General features: G+C 38.5%; 1 protein-coding gene across 1 annotated transcript; it reads right to left on the bottom strand.

Moving 5' to 3' along the window:
* Positions 1 to 4,345: 4,345 nt before the first annotated feature.
* LOC110287307 lies at positions 4,346 to 5,995 on the bottom strand. Its single transcript, XM_021153964.1, has 2 exons — positions 5,880 to 5,995; positions 4,346 to 5,126 (listed from the first exon to the last, which is right to left on the bottom strand). The coding sequence occupies exons 1-2, from the start codon at positions 5,906 to 5,908 to the stop codon at positions 4,454 to 4,456; spliced, it is 702 nt and encodes a 233-aa protein (XP_021009623.1). The 5' UTR covers positions 5,909 to 5,995; the 3' UTR covers positions 4,346 to 4,453.
* Positions 5,996 to 11,239: the final 5,244 nt, after the last annotated feature.

The raw sequence follows: 11,239 nt of genomic DNA, 5'->3' as shown, positions 1-11,239 counted from the left end.
TTTTCACTGACTCTGGTGGGTGGTGGGCTAGAAGGGGGGTTGAAGTGTTTAAAATCCTTTATTGACATAGGTTCTAAAAAATTCAAAGTCTATATATGTTTCCCATAGATTCATGTGATTGAATACTTTCCCCATAGAGAATGACATTATTAGGAGGTGTGGCCTTCTTGGAGTGGGTGTGGCTTTGTTGGAGGAACTGTGTCACTGTGGAGGTGGTCTTTGAGGTCTCATACATAAGCTCAATCTACACCCAGTATGGAAGAGAGTCATCTTCTTGTTGATCAGGATGTAAAGCTCTCAGCTCCTTCTACAGCAACATGTCTGCCTGCAGGCTGCCCTGCTTCCTGCCATGATGATAAGGGATAGGATCTGTGACATTGTAAGCCAGTCCCAATTAAATGTTTTCTTTTAAAGAGTTGCCTTGGTCATGGAGTCTCTTCATACCAATAAAACCCTTACTAAGACAGGACCATAGCTTTGGAACATGGATTCAGGTTACCTCACACATCATCTCTCTACATACAAACAGTTTCCTGAACTTTTCTTTTTATTTATTTTTTAAAATTTATTTACATTTCAAGTGTTATCCTCTTACCTGGTACCCCCTCCCAGAAACCTCCTATCCCTTCCCCCTCCCCCTGCATCTATGAGGATGTTCTTCTACCCACCCACCCACTCCCACCTCCCTGCCCTCGACTTTCCTACACTGGAGCATCGATCGAGCCTTCATAGGACCAAGGACCTCTCCTCCCATTGATGCCTGACAAGGCCATCCTCTGCTACATATGCAGCTGGAGCTATGTGTACTCCTTGGTTGGTGGCTTAGTCCCTGAGAGCTCTTGGGGTTCTGGTTAGTTGATATTGTTGTTCATCCTATTGGGTTGCAAACCCCTTCAGCTCCTTCAGTCCTTCCTCTAAATCCTCCATTGGGGACCCTGTGTTCAATCCAATGGTTGGCTTCTCACATCTACCTCTGTATTTGTAAGGCTCTGGCAGGGCCTCTCAGGAGACAGATATATCAGGTTCCTTTCAGCAAGCATGTCTTAGCATTCACAATAGTGTCAGAGTTTGGTAACTGCATCTGGGATGAATCCCCAGGTGAGACAGTCTCTGGATGGTCCTTCCTTCAGTGTCTGCTCTGCACTTTGTCTCCATATTTGCTCCCATGAGTATTTTGTTTCCCTTTCTAAGAAGGACTAAAGCACCTACACTTTGGTCTTCCTTCTTCTTGATCTTAATGTGGTCTGTGAATTGTATCTTGGGTATTTGGAGCTTTTGGGCTAATATCCACTTATTAGTGAGTGCATATCATGTGTGTTCTTTTGTGATTGGGTTACCTCACTCAGGATGATATCCTCCAGATGCATCTATTTGCCTAAGAATTTCATGAATTCATTGTTTCTAATAGCTGAGTAGTACTCCATTGTGTAAATGTACCACATTTTCTGTATCCATTCCTCTGTTGAGAGATATCTGGGTTCTTTCCAGCTTCTGGCTATTATAAATAAGACTGCTATGAAGATAGTGGAGCACGTTTCCTTGTTGTATGTTGGAAAAATCTTTTGGGTATATGCTCAGGAGTAGTATAGCGGAGTCCTGAACTTTTCATAGCTACATAACCAAAGAAATTACCTTTGAAATACATTAGTAGAAACATCAAATAGATGGCCCTGTCAAAATGGGGAAATGTCTGCCTTAGGTCTTAGGTCTTAATTATGATTTACATTGCTATGACAAACACTATGACCAAGAAGCTAGTGATAATATCTGCTGATATACTTTGAGAGAGTTCTAAAAGTAAACTCCATTTTTCCAAATTCCAAAAGGCAAAAGAGACAAATGGCTCTCTGTAGGCCTATTAGCATATCAAAGCACATGCAGGCCTCCAGGTATCAGTATCACAAGTACCTTTCAAATATTTCAAAGTCCTGACTGTTGACAGTTGTTATGCATCAGATTCAAAGGCTAATGGCCTTGGGCTTTCTTTAGCCTGCTGAACAGTCAGCCATCCTGCCCTCCTCAGAATCCACTTTAAACTTGTGACTCTGCAGTGAAACGTTTAGGAAACAGTTAATTTAATAATTAGCTTCTACCAAACCCAAAACAAAGTGTACGAACTGTTGATATGTACATAGGACTTCATAGTACAGTTAAGGAAAAGTTTGGTTTTTGTTTTTTATTGTAGATATGAGAGGGAAAACAAAATCAGAAAAGTATCCTATCTTTTCTCATCCCTTTCCTGGCCTAAAGATGCCCAGCTCATGGCTTCCCTCCTGGAATTATATTCCCTGCTATTGGAGCTACCCCCTTCTCTCTAGCCTGCCCACTCTCATCTCTCACCCCATGCTTTCCTTCTCTCTATGTTCTTCCTCCTTTCTCTCTCTGTCTCCCACCCTCCCCCTTTTACCCTCACTCTGTGGCTTTCTCTCTTTCTCTGTCTCCCTCTTCCTCTCTTTCATTCTCTTGCTCTTTCTTTGTCTCCTTATCTCCCATCTCTATCATTCTTCTCTGATCCTGCTTCTCTCATGGCCAGGTCCCCTTTCCCCTTTAACTTTCTTTCTCTCCTACATATTGTTGGGAGTTTGGAAAGGATTAGGGTGGAATAAGAGTTAGAAGGAGATAGACGTTTTGTAAGAACCCAATAAAATAGTTTTAAAAAACTACACCAACACTGCTCAGGTAAAAATAAAGTGGAGTTTAATGCTAGTGACATGGGCTTTAGGTTGTGTTTACCTGAGCCCTGGACCTCAACTTCCCCAGCACTCATTCGTGATAGGAGCAACTCTGCTCCCTTTCCCCAGTTTCTTTTCTGTTGAAACCTGAAGCCCATGTCACTAGCATTAAACTCCACTTTGTTTTTCTTTATTTTTAATTTTTAATTAGATATTTTTCTTTATTTACATTTCAAATGTTATCCCCTTTCTTAATTTCTCCTCCGAAAATCCCCTATCCTCTCTCCCATTCCCCTGCTCCCCAACCCACCCACTCTCACTTCCTGTCCCTGGCATTCCCCTATACTGGGGAATAGAACCATCACAGGACCAAGGGCCTCTCCTCCCATTGATGACCAACTAGGCCATCCTCAACTACATATGCAGCTAGGACCATGAGTCCCTCTGTGTGTTTTCTTTGATTGGTGGTTTAGTCCCAGGGAGCTCTGGGGGTACTGGTTAGTTCATATTGTTGTTCCTACTATGGGGCTGCAAACCCCTGCAGCTGAAAGGGTACTTTCTCTAGCTTCTTCAATGGGGGCTTTGTGCTCTATCTAATGGATGACTGTGATCATCCACTTCTCTATCAGTCAGGCACTGGCAGAGCCTCTCAGGAACTCCACTTGAAACAGAAGTAACAGCTTGTACCAGCGCTTCTCTGATCTGCCCGGATACCTGAGTTACTTTATATGGATAAATAACTCCTCTTTCTTCTTAGGTATGCTAACTAGTGTTTCCTCCTCTCCTCATCTCAAGGGCTTATCCTATATATGATTCTGAAAGGTGGAACTAAGTGGAGAGCACCAAAGTGAAAATGCAGCTGTTTAATGGAACACTATGTCCAATCACTTCCCCCAGAGGCTGAACTATCCACCAGAGAAACATTGCCATCCAGTTACCCCCAGATGGGACACAATGATTCAGGAAGCTCTTCTGGGAAATACAGACTTCTGAATTCCAAGTTATGAGCTCTATAGCCCATATCTCCAATTTTATTGGAGAAGATACTGCATTGTTTCCATGGAAGATATTTCACTTGCTTCCCATTATGGGACTCAGAAGAACTAGAGTAGTGTTCCTGGCCCCGACACTTTTTCTCACAGTCCATCAAAGAGCATCTACCCCCCTGGATTGTGTCCATATGCAGCTATATGGTTCCCCATAGTGACCAGTTTGGCACATCTAGAGCACCATTTCTGGATATTTGAGATGTTTACAAGCAGGGAGAAAGATGTTGGCTACTAGATGCTAGTGAGAAGAGGCTACAGGCACTCAGCATCTTCAGTGAGCAGATTGGCCTTCCTACCTAAAGAGATCACACAAAACATTTAGCAGTAGCAAGGTTAAGAAGTTCTGCTTCTCATTTACAACATAGCAGGACTTAAATGTCTCCAACCTGTAAACGTGATGAGATTCTTGTGTCCTTTCTCAGTTTAACTGCAAACCCCTCCCCCTAGTGTCAGTCTTTTTGATTCATGCTGTTTGTGTCTCACCAGTACTTTTGCCTGCCATAGACTGTTGGCAGTATCTGAACATATGATTGTGGCTGGCAGACTTTCAGATGTGAAAACCTTTAAAGAAAGGAACACATCTGACAAGTAGAGGGAGATACAAGCTTGAGACACACACAGAGAGAAACCAAGTTGATGTTTTATTTGGAATAAGTTGATGAGTACATTAGTAATGTGTGCATACAGACACATTTTTAAAGGACTCTTCTGGCAGATGCCAGAGCCCTCGCCTCATGTGTTTTGATTGATCAGTCTGGAAGCACACTGGGCCTCCTCTTCACTCTGTGGCTCCAAAGAGCTCATCTGAAAGAGAAATATAATCACACCAAAGAGTGACATGGTAGCTGTCAAGACCCCTATTGGGAATGCAGCAGTATAGTGTTTCATTTTAAGATCCTCTTTCTTAACAGGAAAGCTTCGTGGAAAATCAAGTGTGGTTTGGCCGTAAAGGTCTACGACATGGTTCCAGCTCACAGAAATAAATGTGCAAAGGCTGCTAATACTCAAAATGGAGGCAGAGATCTTGTACAAAAGTATCTGTGCCTTAACAAATGAGTCATCCCTGTAGTCTATGTTAACGGCCAATGCATTAAAAAGTAGGACTGCAGGTTTCAACAAAATCGCCCATACTATCAATTTCTGTGCATAGTGAAATTCAGGTGAAATAGTCCATGTAGAGTTGATAGGGCTGTGCACCAGAATCCGGATGGTAGATCCAGAGATGTTAAACTCTTGATGGTAATAAGCTTCCCAGAGTCCAAAAAACACGAACTTTACAATCTTATCGTCAAATTCCCATAGGCGCCAGCATCGGCTGTTTGCAAGGATTATTTCAAACACCGCAGCTGTTATGGTGCAAATGACTCCACTCATTCTGAAGATACATTCCTTTGACACAGCAAATCTGAAGATGGAATTTAAGAAGTATAGAGTCAAGCCAGGAAAGGAGAGGGGAAAACAGAATGAGTTATGGTTTATAGAGCACTAAGTGCCTATACCTTGTCCCTGATGTCTCAAAGTTGTATTTATGTGGTCTATATATGTATTAGGGTTCTACAACCTATAGGTAAGAATTTAAGAAGCTTAGAAATTCACAGTGTGACAGATGTAATTATTGTAATTATGTAATAAATGCCAAATGCTAGAATGTTTGTATTGGTGGACTAGGAATTTCAATTCTTGGAATTAATAGTGAGATAAGACTTTGCAATATGATATATAAGATGATATCTATTTCACCTTTGTTTGCAGTATATCAATATTATTAATAATTTGAAGGAAAGTAATAAGCAGAGCAATGTTCTGTCATTTCTAAATAATTATAGCAGAACATTTCATAACCATTACAAACTGAACTCTTCTATGAGACCTGCTGAAAGAAACACATTTTTGTCAAAATAATAATATCCTTGACATATATAAGTATTTTATATATGTACTGAGAGAGATGTAAGCATAATATCATAAAAGGGACCCTAAGTAGACCAACAGAATAGCACACACTTTCATTCTTCTTTGTACATGTTTCTGAAATGTTCACATTTCTGAAGAAAGCTATACATGTTTTTAAAAATAAAGCCACAGTGTAAATGACCTTCAAAATCTATAAGGCGTGCGCCACCACACCCGGCTCATATAAATTGTTTTAAGTTTTTACCTTTGCATATCGCAGGTGAGGAAATTCATTTGGAAGTCGACAGGATCGTAAATGATCTTCCTAGTTACAAGAAATGTCGACAATAGAGGGAGTCATTAGAAGATAAGAAACACCACCTTTAGGAAAAAAAGTTCTGTTAGGCAGATATTTTAGCTCAGAACATCTTACCAGTGCTTAGCTCTCACAAGCTTTTCCATTCCTCCCCTGTGCTTTACTTTGTTCAAGTCTCCTTTAAACATTTCAGGGCCGTTAGCACATCTGATACTATTAACCGTCCAATGATAGCCATACTAATATCCCCACTTTATAGACAGTGAAACAGTGCATAAAAGATAGCTTATATACTCAGCATCAGGAAGTTTCACAGATATAATGGACACTGCAGAACCTTGAGACCTTGTAGTTACACCCTGGGCTACCTAACATTTAGGATACTCAGCAGAATTTACACTCACCTAATCATATACCAAAGGCTTTCTCTGGTCTTCTGTGTCCTATGAAAGTGAACATGATTGATGAAAACTACATGAAAAATATAAGATACTTGCCTCTTTGACTCCTGTGAGAAGTTCAACTGTTAGTGGCTGTCAACTGTTAAGATAAACTAACAAGGCTAAAACTTCTTATGTTTCCATGACTACAAGGTCATAATGGTGAATTGTGAGCAATGGTGTTGGCTGTGAATATTTTTAACAGACCAATGTGCTAAACCTCCCTGTGTGTGAGAGAAGTCTTCAAAAGAGAAATTTACTTTCGAAGTCATGTATCAAATAGCTACTGTAATATCTGATGGCCATAACAAAGAAAATTATTTTAAAAGAGAAAAGAATTACTTACATAGTAGAAATGGAAAAGTGGTGTTTCACAATAAAAGTCAAGCATCTTTTAGAAACTTTGGGGATAGCTGGCCTTTTATAAGTCTCTTAGACACAGACACAGATTAGGTATTGGAAGTCTGTAATTGCTGAGCTCCTAGGAGATTTTTGTTTTGATTACAAACAAATCTACCTTTTCTCTTTCTGTGTTTTGCCTTAAACATGACTGTCTTAGTTCAGGTTTCTATTGCTGTGATAAAATGTCATGGCCCAAAGTAACTTGAAGAGCAAACAGTTTATTTTACTTATTCTTTGAAATCACAGTGCATGATCAAACAAAAACAAAAACAAAAACAAAAAAAAAAGAAAGAAAGAAAAAGAAAGAAAAGAAAAGAAAGAAATCAGGAGTCTGGAGGCAGGAACGGAATGAAACAGAAACCATGGAAGAACACCACTTTCGGGTCTTCTCCCTAGAGCTTCCTCAACATGCTTTTCACAACCATCCATGAGGCCTAGGTTTTGGCAGTGCCCATAGTGTGCACACAGTTTCTTTAAGTTGAAATGCCTAAGAAATACTGTCATTATTGTTACAGTACTTTTTATGTTAACATATGAATATGTTGCCAAACCCTACAGTCTTGCCTAATAAAACATGTAGATGATAATACTTTTACATAGTTACTAGAGACTATTTGTATAATAAAATATAAGTGTGAGGCAGTGTCATTATTTAATAGCCACCACCTAATCCCTATGATAAGCATCTTTTGTAAATGATCAATGAAGCTTTAAAAATAGATACAGTGAATGGGGTAAAACCACATCATTGATGGTGGTATTTTCATACTCCTAACTTCTTGAATACAAAACACACATTGCAAATACCATGCCTATGGTTCACAAGTAAAATATTTGGTTTAAATCCCTAAGTCCCATGATATTAATGAAAGTTTTCACCATGCATATATGTGTGTGTGTGTGTGTGTGTGTGTGTGTATCTTACTGCATAATAATGTCTGCTTCTAATGCTCCTTAGTCTTTAGAAGCTTCATGTTACTATGCAATGTATATCGATCATATCCCCCATTGTTCCCCATCTCAGTCCCACCATCGCAGCTTTATATCATCTTTTTACTTTTTATGTTTGTTATTAATAAAGACCTAAGTCCAATTAGTGCTGCCCATATGCACATAGTTGTATGACCATTCACTAGAGTATGAGCAATCTACCAAGGTCTATCTATGTTCTCACAGGAAGTAAATTTCCCAATCTCAATACCCATCAACAGCAGCTCCTTATATATGGGTGAGGCTGAGTTCTTTCTATGCCTCCCCCATTTGCAAAGTTCCCTGCACCTGGGAGGTGGACATACATGAGCAATCCATAGAAGTACAACTAAGTATATCATCTGATATGATAGGATATTTTATGATATGATATATGTGCATTGTGCAGAGTAGCAGAAATAAAGTATATATAAATTTATTAGAGCCATGCCTCTTGAATACTCAAAGTAATACTCTAGAAAAAAAACAGGAAGTACTACTAGTAACTGAGGTAGACCTTCCAACTGGAAGGGAAGGCTGTTTTAGAGTTTACAGTTTTAAGAGGGTTCACAGATATTGAGACTACCTGCATAGACAACTAATAAAAACAATCTTTGGAAATAAACTGAATGTTATTGGCCTCCAGTATCTTCATGCTAAAACATCTGACTGTCAATTAATTACCAACTAAGATAATGAAAGGCTCTAGTCACATCACATTACTAAGTGTTATGGTTTGAATGTGAAAGGACCCCAACTGGTTCATGTATTTACATGCTTAAGCTACCAGCTGATAGGGTTGATTTAGAAGGATACAGACTCTTTGGGGAAGGAGGCATGGCTGGTGGTAGTGAGTCACTTGAGATAGGTCTTCACTATTGTAACCCAACTCCACTTCAAGCCCAAACTTTCTGCTTCTTAATCCAGAAAAACTATGAGTAAACCATGCCACAAACTCCCATTGTAACAGATGGAGCCTTTTTTAGTCAAGATAGACTATATCCTCTAAACTGTGGTCCAAAATAAATCTCTGCTCCCTTAATTTGCTTCTGTCATGTATTTGTTCACAACACCAAGAAAAGTAACCAAAACAATTTCCAATAAATAGATTTTCTGTCAGGGCAAAATCGAAACACTGGATAAGTTGCAGTTGTTTCTTTGTAAGGTACTGCAGTATCACCAGCACTGGTTTGTTTACTAGTGATATTTGAAATGTTCTAAATAATTCACTTATGGTACTCTGCACCACTACTCTATGTAATTTGAATATTGTGCAAAAGAGTCATTTGTTGTGATTAACTCTGCACTCATCTTTCTGTCCTGAAAACTCTCCTTCTTTTCTTTATTTTATGTGCTTTATAAATGACATGGAACACTTTCTTTGAAGTTGCTCAATAAATCTTTGCTGTCGTATGAAAAGAAGTTCAACATATATTGTGAATATATTTACAAATTAACTGGTCATGTAATTGGTTAAACTGAAGAGTTTATATTTGTGCTACATTTTCAACTCACTCCTTTTTAAAGCATTTACATGTTATAAAATGGGTCCAATGTTCAAATGATTCTGATGTGTTCCAGATTTGGGAAGGCTTTCAGCATGTTTCAGAGCATTTGGCTCACTGGTATCATTGTCATTTTCCAATGGTCTGAGTGGAAGAACTCATCAATAGGCATATCTAGTTGATGAAGGAACCTGAAAAAAAAGTAGAGTTGCTGTGGCTTATTACAATTCTTTTTCATTAAAGTAACTGGAATTTGCCCTACTGCCCTTTATATTTTAAAGGCTGTAATCATATCACATAAAGTTAGTTCTTTGTATTCAGAATTCTTTGCCTCTTCTTGCTCCCCATGGTCAATTCTGTAAAGAGAAGTCTTTAAATTCTTCCAAGATGACTGAAGTTGACCCTCACTTTGAATAACAGACATCTCTTAGGTGCCTGGTGACAATTTCAGTCCTTCTAAAGATCCTGTTTTACTGCCTAAGGCTAAAAAGGAACTCTGTAACATTCAGCTGTCCACCAGGGCTTGATTTTTCTACTAAATAAAAGCATGTATTTTAGATTTAGGCTAAATGTCCCTGTCACTCATGAATATGCTACAAGGCTGCACATTTTCTTATACAGTTGCAACAAAGATAGGATGTATTCTAATGAAAGAAGATTAAAATATAGAATCATATTTTTTTCAAAGATATTTCTTATAGATATATTTCCCATACACATCTGGGGTTAATTTTTAAAAGCTTTTACAAAATTCAGTCTTATCTCCGAAGAGTTTCAGCTTGTTTCTTCTGATATAAGCCATTTGCATACATCAATCCTCCCATAAATCACTATTTGCTTTAAAAACACTTATTTTTATTTGATGTATGCATCCGTTCTGACTACATGCATGCCTGTGCAGTTGGCAATACCATAATCACAGGGACCAGAAAATACTGTCACATCCTAGGTCACTGAAGACAGCCTCCATTTCATGTAAGAAATTGGGGCCTGGGTCCTCTGTAAGATTCACCAGTGATCTTAATCACTGAGCCATCTTTTCAGTCTCCACACCTGATCATTCATATATTATTTTTGTGCAACAAAAAAATCATTAATTGGGTTATGGAACTAAGATAAATGTCATGCATACTCTTTTGCTTCATGTTGTAATTAAAAAAAAAGAATTTACTCCCTTATGAATATTGATGCAAAAATACTCAATAAAATTCTCACTAACCAAATCCAAGAACACATCAAAACAATCATCCAACCTGACTAAGTAGGTTTTATCCCAGGGATGCAGGATTGGTTTAATATATGGAAATCCATCAACGTAATCCACTATATAAACAAACTAAAAGACAAAAACCACATGATCATCTCCTTAGACACTGAGAAAGCATTTGACAAAATCCAACACACCTTCATGATAAAAGTCTTGTAAAGATCAAGAATTGAAGGCCCATAACTAAACATAATAAAAGCAATCTAGAGCAAACCAGTAGCCAGCATCAAAGTAAATGGTGAAAAGCTGGAAGCAATCCCTCTGAAATCAGGGACTAGGCAAGGCTGCCCACTTTCTCCATACCTATTTAATATAGTATTTGAAGTTCTAGCCAAAGCAATTCGACAACGAAAGGATATCAAGGGAATACAAATAGGAAAGGAAGAAGTCAAAATATCACTATTTGTGGGTGATATGATAGTATACATAAGTGACCCTAAAAATTCCACCAGAGAACTCCTAAACCTGATAAACAGCTTCAGTGAAGTAGCTAAATATAAAATTAACTCAAACAAGTCAATGGACTTTCTCTACACAATGGATAAAGAGGCTAAGAAAGAAATTAGGGAAACAATACCTTTCTCAGTAGTCACAAATAATATAAAATACCTTGGCGTGACTCCAACTAAGGAAGTGAAAGATCTGTATGATAAGAACTTCAAGTCTCTGAAGAAAGAAATCAAAAAAGATCTCAGAAGATGGAAAGATCTCCCATGCTCATGGATT

The sequence above is a fragment of the Mus caroli genome, chromosome X, assembly GCF_900094665.2.
Source record: "Mus caroli chromosome X, CAROLI_EIJ_v1.1, whole genome shotgun sequence".
Lineage (NCBI taxonomy): Eukaryota > Metazoa > Chordata > Mammalia > Rodentia > Muridae > Mus > Mus caroli.
Note: the sequence above shows the minus strand (reverse complement) of the source record. Positions and strands in the feature narration are given on the sequence as shown.

Excerpts from the sequence above, each read along its gene's own strand:
- LOC110287307 (XM_021153964.1), bottom strand. The coding sequence starts at position 5,908 with ATGAATTTCCTCACCTGCGATATGCAAAG. Across the intron at positions 5,127-5,879 it reads CTCACCTGCGATATGCAAAG|ATTTGCTGTGTCAAAGGAAT; the intron begins GTAAAAACTTAA and ends TTCCATCTTCAG.